This window comes from Limanda limanda, chromosome 10, assembly GCF_963576545.1.
Source record: "Limanda limanda chromosome 10, fLimLim1.1, whole genome shotgun sequence".
NCBI classification, from domain to species: Eukaryota; Metazoa; Chordata; class Actinopteri; order Pleuronectiformes; family Pleuronectidae; genus Limanda; species Limanda limanda.
In genome coordinates this window covers 24,436,900-24,457,888 of record NC_083645.1, presented here as the reverse complement: position 1 = coordinate 24,457,888, position 20,989 = coordinate 24,436,900, and the positions used below count along the sequence as shown (strand labels likewise).

General features: G+C 41.2%; 1 protein-coding gene across 1 annotated transcript in view; it reads right to left on the bottom strand.

The window, feature by feature from the left end:
• Nucleotides 1-859: 859 nt before the first annotated feature.
• The window catches only part of prom1a (prominin 1a), a 67,708-nt gene continuing 47,578 nt past the window's right edge, over nucleotides 860-20,989 (bottom strand). Inside the window, exons 5-28 of the mRNA XM_061080310.1 lie at nucleotides 16,756-16,876; nucleotides 16,109-16,172; nucleotides 15,736-15,825; nucleotides 15,468-15,491; nucleotides 13,482-13,711; nucleotides 13,223-13,297; nucleotides 13,018-13,081; nucleotides 12,557-12,716; nucleotides 12,054-12,206; nucleotides 11,608-11,731; nucleotides 11,168-11,271; nucleotides 10,257-10,341; nucleotides 7,886-8,032; nucleotides 6,952-7,023; nucleotides 6,380-6,472; nucleotides 5,742-5,759; nucleotides 4,915-4,968; nucleotides 4,749-4,829; nucleotides 4,596-4,664; nucleotides 4,093-4,182; nucleotides 3,267-3,382; nucleotides 2,680-2,703; nucleotides 2,203-2,271; nucleotides 860-929 (exon numbers count right to left, since the gene is read on the bottom strand). Of these exons, the coding sequence (XP_060936293.1) occupies nucleotides 860-929; nucleotides 2,203-2,271; nucleotides 2,680-2,703; nucleotides 3,267-3,382; nucleotides 4,093-4,182; nucleotides 4,596-4,664; nucleotides 4,749-4,829; nucleotides 4,915-4,968; nucleotides 5,742-5,759; nucleotides 6,380-6,472; nucleotides 6,952-7,023; nucleotides 7,886-8,032; nucleotides 10,257-10,341; nucleotides 11,168-11,271; nucleotides 11,608-11,731; nucleotides 12,054-12,206; nucleotides 12,557-12,716; nucleotides 13,018-13,081; nucleotides 13,223-13,297; nucleotides 13,482-13,711; nucleotides 15,468-15,491; nucleotides 15,736-15,825; nucleotides 16,109-16,172; nucleotides 16,756-16,876 (2,197 nt within the window). The remainder of the gene's footprint in view (nucleotides 930-2,202; nucleotides 2,272-2,679; nucleotides 2,704-3,266; nucleotides 3,383-4,092; nucleotides 4,183-4,595; nucleotides 4,665-4,748; nucleotides 4,830-4,914; nucleotides 4,969-5,741; nucleotides 5,760-6,379; nucleotides 6,473-6,951; nucleotides 7,024-7,885; nucleotides 8,033-10,256; nucleotides 10,342-11,167; nucleotides 11,272-11,607; nucleotides 11,732-12,053; nucleotides 12,207-12,556; nucleotides 12,717-13,017; nucleotides 13,082-13,222; nucleotides 13,298-13,481; nucleotides 13,712-15,467; nucleotides 15,492-15,735; nucleotides 15,826-16,108; nucleotides 16,173-16,755; nucleotides 16,877-20,989) is intronic.

The window sequence follows — 20,989 nt, the reverse complement described above, 5'->3', positions numbered from 1 at the left end:
TTTCGAGGGCACTGGGAAGACAAAGTTTAGAGAGAGATGAATCAGGTATTTCTTAAAACTTAAGTAAATAATTTAAGACCTATAGTGTGGTTATTGTTTCTGTTTGAATGACTCAGGGGACTAAAGGAGCTCTGACAGAGTTGTGAAATGAAGTTTTCAAGAAGAGCAACTTTTCAAAGACTATACTGTGCTTTTTCCTGTTTGAAAACAATGCCCTGTTAAACCCACTGGGAATCAGATATAAAGTATCTGGGAGGAAATGTGACGTTATGTGACTTTCAGAATAATAATAACCCAATATTCGACTTTTTAGAGAAATAAGATGATCTCAGAATTTCACATTACCATAGATTGCCATATCTGTCAACAATACTGACGGCTTAAAGTACACTTTCACCTCTTGTTTACTGCAAATACAATAAAGGGCAACCGAGTAAAAGTACTTTAAAACTAAATGATTTTATTCTCAATAAGCATCAAGCAAAGTAAAACAAACAGGAGCAACATCACTATTCTACAACACAGACTTAAACAATCACAACTAAACACAAGACGTAAAAATCCTGTGGGTCGTTAGTGAAACCTCACCATGCTGGTTTTCCTGCAAAGTCACTGTGAGCAGAACTAAAACAAGCTGTGAAGAAGCGTAAAGAGAGAGTCGGGTTAGTTTGGAGAATAAGAAACACGAAGGCAGATGAACAGAGGAGTGAGACGGGTGATGAAGACGGTGATGATGCCTGCAGGTGACAGCTGTGTGAAGGAAAGTGTGAGGAAGGAGTTTAGTAAAAAACGCCGTCGGAGAGGCAGAGCTCGGATTGGACGTTTTTTTTCCGGTACCTGAAGAAGAGTCGTCTCTTCGTCACCAGTCGATGTGCCTCGGAGGAGCCGTGGCCCGCGGGAACCTGTTCATTGTGTCATAGGTTGGGATGCTACCGGCACAGAAACACACACACAAACACACACACACACACAGGGCACAGGGTTAACGGCACAGACAGGGAATTCAACCGTCACCTTCATGTGAAACCGCCACTTGCTTCTTTAGCAAAGAGAAGCAGGACGAGCGGGCGAGGAGAGAGAGAGAGCAGAACAGCTGAGTCAGCTTCCTCTGAGGGATTCAAACTGTGTAACTGCAGAAGGTAAAGGGGCAATAAGTGAGAATATTAATACATATGACAGTTTAATAAATTAATTGTTGTTCATCGATACCTGTGAGTTTTAATAGATACTACTATACTGTACATTCTGCTGGATTGTTACAAGGCCAATAATTTAATTTACTTTCCTCTGTGATATAAATATGACTTTATTAATATATATGAAGTGTTTTAAGAGAATGAAAGGTCAATAGAGGTCAGACAATCAATGACTTAGTGCCCCTTTAAAATCCATATTCTTCTACTGTGATTTACAATCTTCATTCCAAACTCCAGCCAGTTTTTAAGAAAAAGTAAAACTCAATACATTTAAAGATGATTTTTCCGGTGACTCGGCTGTTCCGCTCTCTGCCCGCAGCCTCAGTTACAACAGGTTGTTTGACACCAAATGCCCCCCCCCAAACGCAACTTAATCAGAAACGAGCCCCATGCAGTTAGACGTGTTAAAGTGAAGAGAACAAATCAAAAGGAGCAGCATTCCCAGCATCACACCAGAGATCCACATGCTTGCCTCTCTCTGAACAAAATGACCAGATGCACATTCACCGGACTTTGGCTGACTCTAAACGAGAGGAGACAGGAGTGTGTTTGTTTCATTCCATGCGATCATCCCAGTGAGTATGTTCAGTGGCAGTGAGTTCAATGGAAGTTCCCCCCAACCAAAATACATAGAAGAAGATCTGACAGTGACAGAAGTAATGGTAGCAGAAACGTGAGAATGGGAAGGACTATGAATCTATGACAAATTCTTAAAAAAGTCTTAAAAATAAACTTTAAATTGGACTTTTATGATAAAAACATTGAAAATTACAGCTTATCATGTGATATTTTGCATATAAAAGCTACCATTACTTATCAGCTTTCAATTACTATTTATTTTCCGGACCATCTATGCATGTGTGTGTGTGTATAAATGTGTGTTTGCAATAGAATCCACTCCCTTAAAGCCATGCATCGTGTGCAGCCACGTGATTTTTCTCATTCCCCCCCGGTCATGCCTCCGCTCCCCATCACATGCAGGCGACAGGATCAATATAACATTTACCTTGTCATCATAGGGTTTGGGATACCTTGTGAACGCTCACTATGATAACCATTATTACCAATTTCCATACTGAAAACAAAATATCGTGTACAAAAACAAAAAAAGGGGGATGAAAAAAACTGTGAGAGACATGGCATGCTGTAAAAACGCTTTGCAAGAATGTTAGCGGATACACAATTTCTTCTTTTTTTTGTGGAGTATAAACCGTCATGTTTTATTTTACACTACATCTTACAAAAAAAGAAAAGCAGGTGGACTTGTAAGGTAACGATTGCACGAGCCCTTCGTGTAAGGTAACTAGGTAAGGGTCACTTTTCAAAAGGTAGCACACGACAAGAAGCCACAGCATCCACCCAGAAGAGCTTAGAAACACCAACCAGCACCGAGAATTTAGTAAACAGTTCTATTTACAGGATCCAGAGGGAAAAGCACAGAGTGATAGAGGGCGAGGAGGAGAGAGAGGGAAGGTGGTCTTACGTTTTCATGGGAATTGTCTCAATGCTATAAAGATACACACACACAAAAAACAACAAAATAAAAATGTTATTGACGTGTTCAGCAATAGAAAAGCAGCAGAAACGTCCGTGTAATCCAGCAACAGATCACATGGCGAATATAACAACTGCTGTTTGAGTTAAGCCACGACCAAACGTCTTTTGTTGTAAAGTGCCGAGTGCTTGACGGAGAGAAATGAAACCAAAAGTGAAAAATAAAAATACAAGATGTGGGAAGATGGAAATAGTAGAAATGGTTATCACAAAGTAAAATGCCAAGTCCCAGAAACAGAGGAACTACGAAGAAGAGAAAAAGGGAAGAAAACACAAATCAAAAACAGCTACAGGGAGAAAAGTAAATTCATCTTCGACTGAATCTGAAAACATCAGAAAAGAAACCAAAAGATTGTCAAATAATATTATTTAAGGGACTGAATTAATACAATTCAAAGATAGAGGAGACAAAATCGAGGATTTCTACTTCTACACACTTTCTTGTGGATTTAATTATTATCTGATATTCTATAAACCGAAAACTAAACATGCTCTTTAACAACAGGAATCACTCACTCGTCGTAAACATCCTCTGTGTCCATCCTGCGATAGAACTTGGCCAATTTCACAGCCAGGATGATGCTCGGCAGCAGGAAGAGGGTGCTGCAGCCCAGGCCCATCCAGAAAGTGTTCTGAGCACAGAGACAAACCATTAAAACCTGGAGTTATTAATCCATGAATCAACAGGTAGAATATTCATCTGCTTCACTTAAATCGCTGAAATCGCAAATATTCCACTTCCAACTTTTTCAATTATGAGGATTTGCCGCTTTTCTTTATCTGTTGTAAAACATATCTGCACTTTTGAGTTTGGTGAAAAGAAAACAAGCAATTTGAAATATGTCAGTTGGGACTTTTAATTTGATTAAATAGTTTAATTTATGAGATAAAATTATAAAAGATTAACTGAGAAGATTATTTGCAGATTTAAAGATAATGAAAGAACCAATTAGCATCAGTAGGGAGATTTGTTCACATGTCCAAATTTTTGTCAATATTATCACTGTAAAAAAATATTTCCACACAACTAGAAATCATAATGAAACAACGGCTTTATAGTGATCATTATAAACATTGTTTTAAGTGACTTAAAAGTGACTTTACAAACTCTTTTATTATTCAATCTTGATCGTTTTCACATCTCTTTCGTGTTTTTGTTATTTTATCTACATCCTTTTTCTCACATATTTCTTTTAGTATTATATATTTATTTTTCCTAGTTTACCTGATTTTGCTCATTTAAAATGTATTGGATCTACAAAGGTGTTTCCTCAGTTCCTGTTAATATTGTTTGGCTTATACGCTTATACGCAGTAAGTTTCCCTTTTAGCTCCATTATTACCATAGAGTCCACCAAGAAACTACAAGTTATGATTTCCGCCGTGTCCACCATGTTGCTGAAGGGTTTGCAGGGCGCGACCTCCAGGGCCAGCTGTGGAAAACAAGACACACAGAGAGAAGGTCGACAAGCGACAAGCAGTGTTGTGTTAATATGCAAATTACACTACACGACAGAACCACATACTTTCACTTCACGTGTTCAAGGAAAACAACATTACAATAAAAATATTGTACCGACTGTGATTTACCAAACTGTATTTTTTTCCACGTTGTTGTGAATTCCTCAGTTTAAGTCCAGGAGAAACCAACAGGCCACAAAGCAAATTCCTCAACTTTATAGAGGTTGTTACTGTTATATTTGTCTTCGCTATATTTACTCCCCACACGCAAATGCCAGTAAGTCCCTGACGAGCAGCAGCGGCGAGAAAATCCCAGTCAACACGAAGCGAAAGCGAGAAACGCACAAGCTCCAACAAGTTAACAAATTCACACACAGACACTTACGGACGTCTTGACCCATTCTATGTACTGATGGAAGTAGCCAACAATGGTCGTTGTGTATCTTCCTGTTTCCTGAGGACGATAAGGACGTAATGTAAGTCACGCGTCATTTACAAATCGAGAAGATTAATTAAGTGAAGTAATTTCTCTCATTACCCGACTGATTAAATGTGTTGCATTCTGGGAGATGAGTAGCTGGGCAGCCTCGATGGCGTCTAGAACCTCCAAGACTTTGTTCTGCAGGAAAGAAACGATGATGATGGTGTGAAGCTGGAATTTGAATCTAAACGTCAGACTGAGTTGGGAGGACTGGTTCACTCACTGGTAGATCTGAGGCTGTTCTCTCCAGGAACCTCATACTCTGGTTCAATGCTCCCTTCAGAGGAAACATTTAAAAAACACAAAGTGAAACCAGCAGTGATGAAGATTCTGGATTAAACATACGTGAACAAAACCAACCGACACTCGACGAACAACATTTTGCTTTAAGCTTGGACATGCTGAAGAACTTTGCTCCAAAATTAAATATCCACAATGCAAAGAAAATAATTGCTCACACACTGTGCCGCACACTGTACGTCACAATAGAACACGATTGTTTTTTTTCCACCAATGATGGAACAGAGTCGTTTACAAATGAACAATGATGACTGATTTAAAACAATATTCATTTTCTTGATGTGGATATTTTGTAATGTTTTGCAGAGCCGGACAGATTTCATGGTTGGCCTTTTACAGACATATTTTCTTATTTCAAAATTTGTATTTGTGTTGAAAATTATGAAGAAAGCTAAATAATTTACGATTAAACTATAAAATATCCTAACTAAAGTATTTCTTTGTTTGTCAAAGGGAATTGATAACAACATCATTGCCAATTTAAAAATATTTATATATATTTATCTGGATATATCTGTGTTTTAAAAGTCCACATCTGTCAGGCTCTTATATTTTGGTACAAAACCCTTCATGTTAAACACCATGTATGATTTTTACGTAAATGTAAATACAAAAACACGCACATTAATCCTACAACACCATTCACAGTGAGATATATTCTTTCAGGTCACAGTATCTCTGCATCTCCTTAAGTGTTACTAATACAGGATGGGGACACTAAATACACGGGATGAACACAGGTCTGCTTACCCTCGCTCTAACATATTTCTTGAAGTTGAAGGAGGAATAAGAAACAAAACAAAGAGAAACACAAAAGAGCTGCTGTAAAAAGCTGCGTCACGAAGAGCTCGAGGCTCCTGGAGCAGATCCCGGTGTTATTCAAAAGAACCGCATCGGCTTTGAATGAGAAGGTAAGGCTGAATATTCCTTTTGTTTCCCTCTGACAGGTTTGAGGATCAACAACCCGCTGCTTTTGATGATATTAGACGAGATGCTGAAATAAACAGTGTTTCTCTCCAGCAAGCACGATACCTTTCTCTTCAATAAGACAGTGGCACAGTGCTGGCACATATTCAGTCGGTAAACCAGTACAACTGTCCACCTCAAGAACTTTTAATCTGAGCATCGGTGACTTTGAAATACATTTTGGAGCAGATTTTCTGCAAACCATTAATAAAGGGGAGTGGAAAAAGCTATAAACACATTATAGAAGTTCTCTGTAACTAATATTTACTCAGTTAATCGTCTTAGGATTGTGTTTCTGGCCCCAAGACGATTATAAATCCAATATTCCTTCTTCTTTTAGCTCGGTTTTGTTCTCCACCAACTAATTTAACCAAGATTCCAGTGGAGCATGAACTTAAACAGAGAAACACAGTGGGCCATACCATTGCCTGCTCCATGGGGGTGATCTGCTGAGTGTGGATCTGTCGCAGTGTGCCGCTGTGGCCCTTCAGAGCCGACTGCAGGGGGCCTCGGGGCTGAAACAGACAAACACACAGGTTTATTATAAACCATCAGAGCACTGGAGGAAATTCAAGCTCACGTGTTACAGTGAATATTAATCCGGTGAATTATTGTCTGATTTTCATCGATTTTTCAACTCGTCAGTGGCATTAGCAGATGTCAGACTTTATGCTTTAAAGAAACTGGTTCATAGAATTTGAACAACAACAGGAAATACTGTCTCCAAAGTTTTTCTAATTTCTGTCATCCTGGTGGATACTCCTGGATCCGTAATTTGAAATAAATTAGTTTCATGAACGGCCTGAGGGCAGAGCAGTCTGACCTCTGGGAGAGAATCTGTCATGTGGTTTTAAGATGAGCTGGTGCGAGAGCTCAAGGAGCAGGAAGGTAGAAACCCTCAACCAGGTGCTCTGGTTACATCGGGAAAATTACATTTGTAAATCTAATCAGATTTTCAGAGGTTTGTATCATCCGGGATCTGAAGTGTTCTCACCATGAGGTCGGTCTGAGCCTCCAGATCTCGAGCGAATGACAGCAGGTCGACCACAGTCACTCCTTTATTCACCTGAAGGAGACAATCAGACAGGAATAATGTGAAAAAGATTCAGTAGGAATGAGGAACTTTATGATATAAATAGATAGATGGATGGATGGATGGATAGACACATAAAAACAACATGACACTGACACATGAGAAGGGTTAGAGAAGCTTTCTGTGATTTATGTTTTGTCATGTATGTATCTTGAGTTCCCTAATCTGTGACATTTCTGTATTTTCTCCCAGAGAAGAATCGAACCAAACACAAATCTGTGGCCCAGCGAGTGAGTGAGTTGTGCATGAGGACAGGTGGTCCACTTTAAACCCTTAAACCTCTTCCTCTTCTTCCTCTTCCTCCCTCTTTCTCCGTCTCCCTGTGGAAACAGATCTAAGTGAACCTGACAGGTGGTGTTGGAGGAGACGGGGGAAATGCCAAGTCCCGGCTTGTTCCCTGTGCACTCTTTGCCTTGGCAGCCGTACTCCTGGATAACCGAGCTGCAGCAGCGCTGAACTCAACCCGTTGTGCTGTGTCACGTCACAGCTCGTATCAGGTGAAGCTCGGCTGCCTGCGATACATCAGCCGACAGCCGAGGAGGAGGCTGAGCTATTTCTGGTAACGCACCATTAAAGCACAGCTGCAATACCATAATATTAGTGTACGTATAGAACAATCTAGTTGAAATATTTATCTTTCGTAGCTAAACAGGTATTTATAAAGCTAATAAACTGAAGAAATGCAGCCACACCTAATCTGACCGGTGCATTAATGTGTGTTCTTGCTTCTTCCACGATCTTTGTGTGTTGTCCTGCTCATTCACATGTGTCTGTGTGCTTCAGTTTGTGTGTGTTTGTGTGTGTGTGTGTGTGTGTGTGTGTGTGTGTTTGTGACCTCTTCCAGATAGTCGGCGTAGTTGATCTCTGACAGTCCTGCTTCAGAGAAATCCAGCAGGTTCTGCTTCCCCTCCGGCTCTAACAGGATTATTCCTCGCAGGTCGATCTTGACGCTCTCCAGCTGACTCACCACATCCTTAGTGAACTGCAGACAAAGGAAGGTGCAGCATGAGCTTCGACCAGTATTACCTTAGGAGCCGTTTAACACAACCAGAGTCTTTACTGTTATATGCTCAATTTTTGTGTTTTCTGAAACCAGGGTCAACATATTCAGTCGTGTGGCAATTTTAAAGATTTATACAGCTACGCCTCAAACTTCTTGTTAAAGCCTGTGTCCAGAAGGGACATGGAATTACCATAAGTTTACATAAACATGGTTAACGTAATGAAAAGCTTCAAAAATTCAAAACAGAATTTGGCACTTTGGGGCGACCGAACATTTGGAAGATGTGGTTTGGACAGAAGATTACAAATCCTACCAAAAAAATTTTTTTTCTCCTTTGCCTCTTGTTTCTATCGCCAACTCCAGTTTCTATTAAGACATTTGTGCAATTAATCCTCGTCTTTAAGAGAGAAGGAAAACAGATTCTGATGCAGAGCTGTGCATCACAACCATTACACACTTAGTCAATTTAAAATTTAGGAAGGCCAGAAATATGATTTCTTTCTGGGCAGAAAACAACAAGGTGTGACTGTGAAAATAACTCATTCGTTCTTTACTTTTGTTGTTCCAATCACAGGCAAAGATAAACATGATTTCCTCAGAGGATGTATTTAATACAAATGTTCATTTTAACCATCAAAACAGAAGAACAGAAGCTTTTTCTGTGGCTCCATAAAGAGAAACACAATAAAAGAAAAGTTGGCTTTCAAGTTGTTTGTCCTCAGACGACATGGCACCGACTGTACGTTCACACGGAGCATTTCCCATAAAACCAGAGAAATGTCCAGCATATGAAGTTATTGTCAGAAGGACGGAATTAACTACAAGAGCTCAGTTCCAGAAAACTTGAATCAAGTGACAGTGTGTTCAAGCCAAATGCTTTGTTGGTCGCCCAATGAAGATTTTCTTTTCTTTTCAAAAATCACGATTTACGTTAAAATAGTTCATGGAAAAATGAAGACTTGTCTTCGTTGAAAACAACAAATTGCGATGTAGCATAGCGCAGTGTTTATATGAATACTGGTCGAGACATTAAGACCCACAGAATTATACATGAAGGACTGTACATACAGTCTATAGATGTAATAATTCAGATTATCATATTTTAAATTCCCTGTCTGTTCTTTTGTTTATTTATTTATGTGTAACAGCACATTCAAATTAAAAGTCCCAGAACATTGAGCTCAGATAATAACACGTCAGGTGATTTGACTCTAATACAGTCGAGCTGATGCATCAGTTCTGAAGACATGTGGGAACGAAGTGAAGGAAGAGTGATGTCGGGCCAATGTCTTTGTTTTCACAGTGACCTCGTAGAGAATCATGTTGCATTGTGGGTATAAAGTCATGCACTTAGTCAGACTATAGAGAAGCTGGTATGTGGATATGAATTTTAAAATGTTCTGGCAGTGAGACAGTGTGTTTTCCATAATGTTTCAGCAGAGCCTTATCATATCCATATACATGATGATATAATGACCAAGCCACAGTTTGTTCCACAGATAAACCGTCAGATAGAGAGAGACAGACTCTTGGCCACTTGCATTATTCTCAGGAATTTAATCAGGATGAAATGACCAATGTACAGACGCTGCCGGGCCTTGTATCAGCTGTGGGCTCAAAGACGAGCCAAGGACGGCTCGTGCCAACTGGCGAGGAAAGTCCCCGATGTGTCAGGAAGGCAGAAGTGTCTGGCTCGGGGGGGGCAGGAGGAAATAGAATCAGTGTAACGTCTCAGGCGCACGCTGAGGTACGGACCGACGTGTGCTGAAGCAGTTGGCCGTCTGTACAGTGCAGTGATTTAGTTTGTATCAACTTCTCTGAATATACTATTAATTTACTATTAATTACTAATAATACATTTTTCATGCAGTGCATCTATGTGCTTCACTTTAAAATACAAGGTTCAGTATCTTTCCCAAGGATAATATAATATAATATAATATAATATAATATAATATAATATAATATAATATAATATAATATAATATAATATAATATAATATAATATAATATAATATAATATAATATATTATAATATAATATAATATAATATATTATAAACTAAAATAATATTCTATTATATAACATAAACAAATATAATATAATATAATATAAATTCCATCCCAGATAATTATAATGGATCCTAATAATTAACTTGAATTTGATATTTATGTGTACAGTGTATCCTGAGTTTTCTACTGACCACTGTAGTGTTCAGGAAAGTTGAGATGTTGAAGACTTTGTCCAGACGCATGGCCAAGTAGATGCCTTTGTTCTCCTTGCACGTGCTGAGAACCGACAACAAGACAAACGCACAATTAGAGAGAGAGAGAGAGAGAGAGAGAGAGATAGAGAGAGAGAGGAGAGAGAGAGAGAGAGAGAGAGAGAGAGAGAGAGAGAGAGAGAGAGAGAGAGAGAGAGAGAGAGAGAGAGAGAGACAGAGAGGGATGTAAACTTAAAAAGTCTCAGGCACATTGAAAACATTTGCTGCCACCAAGTGAAATGGACTGGAAGTACAAGACATGAGCCCTGATAGAAAATCACAGTATCTCCCTCCGCAGACGTGGATATAAAAGATAAATGTCTCCCATGATTAAAAACCATACAGACTCTCTAGTGTCCACAGCTTCAGTGCTGCCTGCTTGTTAATGTATGCGACTCGGCTCTGTTTGGAAACATAATGACTCTTGGTTTTCCCCTCCCAGTTTACCGGGGATGTGCAGCGAGTCACTGGAGGGAAATGATGAAAGCTGATGTAATCGCTGAGAAAGAGGCAGAAGAAACGCAGCAGAGGACGTGTGGGAAAAATAAACTATGCTAATTGGCTCCTTAATGTTAATGGCAACTCTCCTTTTTCCATTTGCATTCACATCAATGGAAGTTAAATATTCAGTTGCACGCTGAAGATGCCGGATCCAGCGCCGGCACCAAAACAAGACTGAAATGGGAAAATTGGCATCATCAAGGAACATTATCGGCTCTAAATGAAAATGATCTTGTGTTGCCATGACATCCTTTCAGTTTTTGTAGACAAATGTAAACACGCTTTGCTTTTGAAAAGTGGCAGATACACTCGTCACCTAAACACTGTGTAGAAGAATAAGTTTTCTTTGCCTGTATAATGTCTCTGCTGTCAGCGCCAGCTCGGAGTCGTTGTACATGTATCCTGGGATGAAGTTCCTCCACTCTGGGTTGACCAGGTACGGGGCGTCCACGACCTGCAGGGACAGGAACACAGGACGTGTGATCAATGACTCTCATGGGATCGATCAGTAAATTTAATAAGCATCACTCGCATTATGCAAAGCAGAATTTAATAGGAGATAAAGACAGGGAACCAAAGAAAGCAGATTTCATTGTATGTATTCCATTTAATACTGTGTTGTAACAATTCTGATACCGCTATATCTGCTGATACATACAAAAGAGCGGTCGGTGATTTCTAAGATGAATAAATGTAATTGAAGTATGATATTATAATCATAAACATCAGATTTTCTGCTGTACGTTTTGTTCTGGTGTTCATGTGTAATGTATCCGGGCTTGTGACTTGCCTTGAAGAGCTCCTTGCTGTGGAAAGGGTCACAAACAAGCTTCTCAATGTTCCCTCCAGCCAGGAACATGGTGGTCACCAGGCCCATCAGCACCCAGGAGAAGATGAAGCTGAATCCGACGCCGCTGTGGAAAAGAGAAGACGGAGACTCAGGTGAGAGGACATGTAGCGGTAGAAGAATCAGTGAGTTTGTTTGGGACAAAGGTTTAAGTCCCAGTTAACTGTGTCAGCTTAATGTTTAATGTCACATAGAAATTGTCGATAGGAGGAAGAGGAGAAGAACAGGGCTTGTCTTTTCTGTGAATCCTCATCCTTCTACACGCTCTGCTCTACATTACTTTCTTAGTTCTGTGGTTTGTAAAGTAAATAGTAAAGTGGAAGTAGCTGTGACATTCGCTGTATATCGTTGTAACTCGCTCAAGTTGTCACGTGCATGTGTCGACCTACGCCATGAGCATGGTCCCTCCCGTGTTGGAGATGCAGCCCCGGGTCGTGGGCGAGGCGTGCTTGTCGTATCCCAGGGTGCCGCACAGTAGGCCCAGGTAGTTGAAGGCCAGGACCAGGACCACCATGCAGCACAGACCGATGCAGCCGATCCACCTGCAAACAGCAGGAAGAGCTGGTGTTAGAACAACACAACTGGAACAACATGTTCCTCAGCTGACGTCTCAGCAGCTAAAGGCGCTAAAATGAAAATGTAATACAACTGATATGTCATCTTGGCTTTCTCTCCATTTAAAACTGAATAATGCAGAAGTTATATGAATATTTCATATAAATGCAACATTTTAATTCAGGGTTCACATTAATTATACAGGAGCTTGTGAAACGAGTCTGGTCAAGACAGATATTAACATTGTTTCCTGTGTAGTTTCTGGATTGAAAACATTGTTTCTTGAAAAATGTAATATGATATAAGGACACTTTTGTGGACGTGTAGCTCAGTGCACCTGTAGAAGTCCATTTTGTCAATCTCAGGGTAGTAGTCCTCGATCTTAGCATGTGTGTGGCTGATGAAGATGGTGAAGTTGGACAGGAAGTTCTGCACCGGGAACGCCTTGGAGAAGCTGCTGATGTTGTGGCCGATGCCGTCCACCAGGCTCTGTACACCTGAGAGACACATCAGGCAATTACTCCATTTTGTTTTCAATGGAATGATCAGTGTAAAGATACTGGAAAAACAGGCAGAACTTCAAATTGAACTCTCAGAAGGAATATATATGGAGGTTCGTTAGGATTCAAAATGTAAATCCACCAAACTTTGTGCAAGGACCAGAAACGAGACATGGAGAATGTAGTCAGAGTAAAATAAATGTCAGTGAGTCATAAGGAATAAGTTTAGTACCACAGATGGGAGGAGGTATTAAATAAAAACAGAGGGATTATTTGTGTTTGCTTTCAGGAAACTTACTCTCCACATTACTTCTGGTCTGTTCGATCACCATGTGAGGCGTGTCGTTCAGAGAGGAGAAGCCCTGCGGGAGGAGAAGGGACAGAGAACTCAAACAGGGTCGACATGGGCACTAAGTGAAGGCCGGTGGCAGAAGTCTGGTGATAAATCAAGCTGCAGAGTATAAGAGAATCCACAGATAACAGTAGAAATGCTCCAGACTCACCCTCTGCACGATGGTGCTTAGGTCCGTCCTCAATACTTGGTTCACCTTTTCCAGCTGAGTGTTCACACGAGGCAGCTGAAATATGAAAAAAGACAAGGAGACACATAAATCAACATGCACAGAGTTGTTTTCCATATGTTTTTCCACATAACATTATCTTACTTAACCAAACGGCTCCAGCTCCCTAATCTCTGGTTTTAACATTGCAGAGAGAGAGAATTCCTTCATTTAATAATTTAAGTGTGTAGTTTTTCTCTACCCGTGTGAAGTTGGCGCTGATCTGCAGCTGGGACAGCGACTGGCGGATGTTGCGGCACAGCTGGGCGGTGGTGGCGTCGGAGCGCTCGTCGTGGCAGCCCGGGTCGTTGAGCGTGCGGTTGATGCTGGTGCGGACCAGGCTCAGGTTGAAGTTGAGCTTCCCCGTCCCCTCCTGGAGAACCTCCAGAGACACGCTGACGTTCTCCAGGGCCTCCTTGGTTTCTCGCATGGCTGAGAGCAGAGAGACGGGAAGAGTTATGAATGTTTTATTGAGATCCTTTAGTTCTGTTCTGGGACATTCAGTCAAACTGTTGTAACAGGGAAAAGCACAAATGTAGACTTATATTCAGAGCAGCTTTTGAATATGAAGCCAAAGTTTCTGGGGCAAAGACAAACTTCAAATCTTAGTAGCTGGTGCAGTTATGAATGTAATTAATTAATCAGATTCATTTATTGTGCCAAAAGAGACAGTTCATATTATGTTACACATTCACACTGGATGCATCGGTGGGCCTGAGCCGAGTTCAACACACTGAGTTTCAGGTCCAAGCCCTAAAACTTGTGTCTGTGTCCTGGTGTGACGACTGTTTTTAAAGATGGACGACACATCTCCACTTCCTCCAACTATCTACAAATGAAGGCAATCTGTGTGATGGGAAATACCGGAAACGACAATAACCATCTTTGAGAAAATCTGTTAACATGGAGGAGGCGGTCAGGACACTTGAGGGGTGCTTTAATGTCGTCCATCTTTATTTCCAGCGTGTGGTTCGACTCTTTAACTTCCAAATTTAGACTTTCGACTGCCGAGCATCATTGTTTGAGGGGAAACAATAATCCAACATGAACACTATGAATAATGAATGAATGATGTGACTCTTTCCTGCAGCAGATTCTTAAAATCACACAGGATAAAGAATGGGAAGAAAAAAAACACTGGCATCCTTGAACACTGGTATAAAGATGCAAGAGGGTAAGAGAGAAAACGGTGAATCTACTCTTGCACAGTTAAATGCTCAGCAGCACAAGAGGGAGTAAAGTTTGTTGCTCTATCAAGTTAAACTTCTGCAGCTGATTAAAAGTTGTTTGAAGACTCGGCTCAAGCCCAGTAACACAATAAAACACACAACAATAGGGACACACACTGTAACCACAGACATATCTGTCATCAGGTAATCTGACACCTCAACTCTCGACATGTTTCTGGTTAAAAAAAAAGCTTAGAATAAAAAATCAAACAGGACTGGTTACATAAACGCATAACTTTTTTATGCTCACTTTACAATGGGGGGGGGTAAACGGTGGATTTCCAGGTGCAGGGAGATCTGGTGACGCCATTAACTTAAAACTGCACCGTGCAAGATGTTATCAATGGGAAAAAAACATGTTTAAGTCTGAAAATGGGAGAAATTGATTGAATTTTATTGTGTTTGTCCATTTTAAACCATCTGGAGGTTGGAGGTGGTGAACCTGCACATTCAATTAATACTGAATCCAGACTTAAAGGAGACAGAGTACTCAGATTCAGGTTTATTAGGTTCTGTAAAATGTTTACAAGCTCTAACGTTCAGAATCACTTTTTTCAGACTGTCCATTGCTGCAGCTCCTCTTTTCAGCCTCTGTCTGTAACACCCTCCCTGCTCCAGTGTGTTGTAATTGGTCAACTCTTTGCAGATGTCTTAATTTCACATAATAATCTATTTAACCAACCAGAGGGAACAAAAACTAAAAAAGCATCATATGTCTCCCTCAGAAACGACAGATGCTTTTTGTTCACCACCTCCTTCCCTCTCTGAGTTTAAAACTCTTTACCCTTGAGATGTTGCGTTGTGCAGTTTTAATAAATTAATTGATTGTAACTCTGACGGCTCCAGGAGCTTGAGGAAGGTCACAGGGCAACAAACCACAGGGGCAACACCATGGTCAAAGTTCACAGGGTCAGGGAGGGGGGTCAAAGGATTGTGGGTCACTGTTCGGTCTCTGTTACCTTTGATGGCTCTCTCGATTTTCACTTCATAAAAAGAAATAAAAAGGAAGATTTGAGGGGAAAAGGCGCTGAATGATTATAACAAAGTTTAAACATTTAATATACAATTAATATCATCTCACTGAAGCTAGCGACATAAGGTAAACTACGATGCTGTGTCACTTCAGGTGAAGCAGCTGCAGCCACAGCTTCCACTCAGCAGCTGCCAGACCTCGGTCGTCTGATTGTATCGTGACTGAAAGAAGAAATTAAAAAGCAGCGAATGTACCTCCAGCCATGTTGAGCACTCTGTCCAGGGCCGGGTGCACCTCCTTATCCAGCTGATTGTGTATCCTTCCACCCAGTAAGGGACCTATATCTGCAGAGAAGACAACATCAGAGCGTGAGGAGGAGACGTATTTGATTCATATTAATAGCATCATAGCTTCTGCTGGTTTTAAACTTTCAGGAAATAGCTGCCTGCAGTTGTAACACAGGAGAGAAGTCGGATGAAAACAGGGATCCTGTGTAACAGTCGCCACTGGAGATATTCAGACCTAGTTATGTCACAAAAGTGTTGGGAAAACAAGTCACAGAGACGAGACCTGGTTTCTCTTCCGCTTCATTCACTCGCACACATGGGGGGGGGGGCGTCTACTTACGATTCAGGTCGTAGATGACTTTCTTCTTGGCCGTGGCGTACTGCGATATCAGGTAATCAATTTGCTGCGAATGACAAACAGTTGTGTTGTCACGTTGAAATGGAGACAATGAGAAAACACGAGGCGCACTGTTGTGTGTAATGTTCTCTACAATGGGAATCAGGTCGGGTTTCTGTTCTCAAATAACAACCGGAGAGTGAGAGTGAAATGTTTTGGCTCAGGAGGAATTGTTGCTGCTGCCAAAGGTTAGAAAATGGTCTTTTCTCGGGTTAAAGGGATTAGATGAAGGAGGCGTGACTGAAACAGAGCGTTTTTGACAGACACGCTGTTTTATACCGTCGCTTTTAACTGTAACACACTCAGTCAAATATATTGTGATACGCTGGGGATCAGGTCCAGGCTCCAGGCTCATGCTTCACCCACATTGTTCCAGTCGCCTGAACTCAAATCCTTTTATTATAATTCGTTGAATTTCAAGAGCCTGAATTGTTACATAATTTAATTTCTAGGACCGTTTCACAACCTGTTATGATCTCATTCCTTTTCAACAACATGCTCTGAATGTGTGAATTTAAAGAAATCGTGTTCAGACAAAGGCACATGAAGCCGATGTGGTTTTGATCTGCAGTTTAACTCTGTTCTCGTACCATGGGCGTGTCGTTGGCGAACGTGTGCAGGTCCCTCATGTTGCTGTTGACCAGTCGGCGGATGTTCTTCACCTGAGAGCTCAGGTTCTGATTGGCAGCGTATGCACACAGCACGCCGATCCTGCAGAGAAACCACAAACACAATCACCGTGACCTTTCTGCTGACGAGTGACCTTTCCGCTCCAACATCTGTCACAGCAGCAACACCCTCCCTTCCCCGGGGGGTGCACAGCAGAAACAGGAGATAACACGTCATCAACAGTAGGGGTCAGTGTGCACCACCTAATTCACCATGACATTTTCTTAACAACATCCAGAGAATGAGCAGAGGGCGGAAAAACAACTCCAAAAGTGTAGAAAAACAAGTATTAGAATCAAAATAAACTTACAGCACCAACAGTAAAAATACTCACTATGCAGAAGGATTGCTAAAACTGGATTATAAACAGTGACGCATTACTTACACATCTATAATAAAACCTTATAAATTGTTTTTTTAGATAACAACAGGAAAAGCAGGTGAGTCCACTCGGAGCTCCGAGGCTCGATCTGCACAATCGAAGGTCCCGAGGTTATAAACATATTCAAATGAAATGCAAAAACACAGAATCATTAAAGTGATTCTCTCTCATACTTCAAACAGACCTGGTACGAGGCTTAATTAGCTCGAGCAACATCAAGGGAGAGACAGACCATAATATTAAGCTGTTTCCAAGACTCACTGAGTTTTGTCTGCACCTCCAACGGCAAACATCACTCGTGTTATATGTGTTGCATGTATGTTTTTATGGCTGTGCAGGAAAGCAGGGTTCGGATTTATCATTTGTATTATTGTGTCGTGCACATTACGTCTAAAACCAGCTATAAAGACTTTATTTAGGAAGATTATCTTGAAATCAGAGCTGCAGCATCAATAACAATATTGAACATATACAGAATCCTGATGTGTTTTTCAAGAATTAGTATTAAACTCATAAGCATTAAACATTTCTTTTGACCTTAATTCACACGATGTAGAAAACAAATTGTCCTCCAGGATGTTTTGAAATCGAGCAAAGATTCCTCGTCTCAACCTTTGACACGTTGGCTGTAACAGTAGATGTAAGTGTGCTTGATTTTAATATATGTTCATAATTCGGGTTCTAACGAGACATATTTGAACCATTTCCCTTTAAATAGCTTAAATAACTTTCCTGTAATTGTCTTCAAGCTGCACGTTTGAAGCCCATAAACCCACAGAGAATTATGTTATGAGAACGTTCTCACTGAGCCTGTTTCCAGACAAATTAAGCCAAAGGATCCACAGTCTCATCATCTCTCATTTTGTCTTATTGATCCAGGAATCAAACCCAAATCACACTGAACAGACAAAGTAGGAGCAAAGTGCCTGAAAAACAGCATGCAGCTTTTTGTACATCCTTTAAATTATCACGTCCCTGAGAGTAAAATATCTTTACATTTTATAAACGTGTTGACAACAGATCCTCACTCTCTCTCCAAGATGAATGTGCCAAGATGTTACAGTTTTATTGATCTAACAAAACAAAAACGTCTCTACAACATATTGTTTAGTTTAAATCCCTGACAGGCTGGAGGAGGAGCAGCTTTACGACGTGAGGCGACAGAGGAGAAACAGAAGTGCTGAGTCAGCGCCTGACACCGGGAAGGCTGAGATCAATGCACATGAATCAGGCTGTTGTTGTCACTCACTGCAGAATCTGCATGTGGGCCTGTGCATCCGTGTAGGTGTGTGCAGCAGCAGCAGCAGCAGCGTGTGTGTGTGTGTGTGTGTGTGTGTGTGTGTGTGTGTGTGTGTGTGTGTGTGTGTGTGTGTGTGTGTGTGTGTGTGTGTGTGTGTGTGTGTCTGTGTGTGTGTGTGTGCAGTAAGTGTGTGAGTGCACTGCATGCAAAGTGAGGTTACGCTCCGTTCACCGTCTTATTGTCAATGCATGGAGACTGTGTGGTGTGTGTGTGTGTGTGTGTGTGTGTGTGTGTGTGTGTGTGTGTGTGTGTGTGTGTGCGTATGTCTTCTCTACAGTAGTCTGATCTGCAGTCGCTGAAGTCACTGTCTCACTTTGTGGTTATAATCCCGTTAATCTCTTCTAATCTAACCTGAATTATGCAGCACACGTTTTGTCAAAGTGTGTTTCTGACCTAAAAGTAGAGAAAAGTCACTTTCTCTGTTCTAGACTCACAGCACAGGCAGGGGAATCATCTCAGGGGATTCTTCAGTCTGACTGATATGAATCTACCGGCTCACAGGGTCAGCACCTGTTGTCTGCCTGCTGGAACATGAAGGGGAAATCGCCCTGAGAGACTTTTCATTTCACAGCCATGCTCCAGGCAGTGAAGGAGATGAAGTGAAGTGAAGGAGATTTGATTCATCACAACGTGTCCCTTCAGAAAATCTCTGAATTCAAGAAGAGTTTCCTCTATAATCCAAGCGGGGCTCTTACTTTGGATTACATTCAACTTTGTCATTGCACAGTTCAAACAACTGAGACTTGAAATGCAGGTTGGCGTCTAACCAGGGCTACAAAGTGTGCAAAGTAATGTGCATATGATTATTTGATGATTATGATCAATTAAATTAACAATACTCCTCACAAGTTGGAAGGTTCCAACGCGGCATCTTTAAAACTCTCCCATCAAGTTCTACTTCATGCCAGTGAAGCATGAGAAGAAACTGCAACACAATCAATCACATTTAAATAAAAAGACAACATATTAATTATTTAATTAGTCACCAACTATCTCGGTAATCAAACGATCGGTTTGAATATTTCTGGTTTTCAATTTATTGACCAAACAACTAACCTTAAATCAAGGAAAATCATAATTAACTGCAGACCTGGAACAACTCTTCAGTATTGAAGTTTGGAGAAGGAGCGACTGAAAAGCACCGAACTTAATATTATTAATTATTAAAATAATAATACAAACACTGTGATAATATAGAATGGTTATGAAACATTCAAACCCTGGATGTTGGAGCATCTTTAGATGTAGAAGCAGTTTGTCTGTGATGTGCTCGGCACATATGTTGAGTTTATGCACATTAAACCCTTAAAGGACGAATAGTTTACGAGGTCACGTGTTGCCCTCCAGAGAGAAACACTGTTCTCGCCGCCCGTGTCTGGAGGAATCGTGCGGCGTGACGTTTGCCATAAATAGCGAGCGAGGCCGAGAGTGAACGCCGCTGTCGCCGTGTTCGTGGAGACTCGACGAGAAACTAGGCCAAAGAACTAGGCTGAGACCCAGTGAAGGGGAGCCACCCGGAACCAGGGGGAGATTCAAAATGGCCACTTTCACAACAAAAGCCTTTTGTGCAACACTTTCTTTGCCAAGTTCTCTCTCTCTCTCTCTCTCTCTCTCTCTCTCTCTCTCTCTCTCTCTCTCTCTCTCTCTCTCACACGTTTTCAAACACGCTGTCTCTTTCATTTCTATATCCTCATATTCACAACGACATACACCTTTCCCTCTTTCTCTTTCTGTGCTTCTTTCATCACCAAAGCCCATGTTTTATTCTCTCTCTCTCTCTCTCTCTCTCTCTCTCTCTCTCTCTCTCTCTCTCTCTCTCTCTCTCTCTCTCTCTACGACTCGAACACCTTTATTCCTCAATCTCACTTCTTCATTGTTTCCCCTCTTTTTTCACTCTTCAACCTCTCTGGCTCACGCTTCACTCTCAGTTTGGCCGACCGCACCCTCTCTCCTCTTTTGCCCTCGGTTCCCTCTCTCCTCCACCTCCCTCTATTTTCCTTTGTCTCTCTCGCTCGCTGCCTCTCTCAGCGCTCGGCGTCCAGCGAGGTCTCTGGAATCTGCAGCCGAACAAAGACTCTTTGAGAGAAACGCCAGAGCGGTTTTCCAAACGACCTGCGTAGCACACGACCGTGCACCTTCAGCAGAAATCAAGTTTGGGCTCAGCTTGATAGTTTTGTCCACTTCAAGTTATTATTCTCTGGGGAGTTAAGAAGAGAAAATACAAATTTGTGTTGCAATGCTAAAGGGATCAAACAAACTCACGCGCCTGAGCTGGATAACAGAAAAGAGGAGAGAGACGCTGTAGAGAGAATTCATGTGAAGAAGATTATTTTCTCACTGCTGCTCTCAGCGTTTTGAATCCAGGAAACAAAGACTTCCCCCCCGAGGGTCAATCATTACCAAAGTGTTATTCTAAGATTTAATGGTGTCCGAAATATCACATATAACAGATAGATATATTCCCTTCCATTCA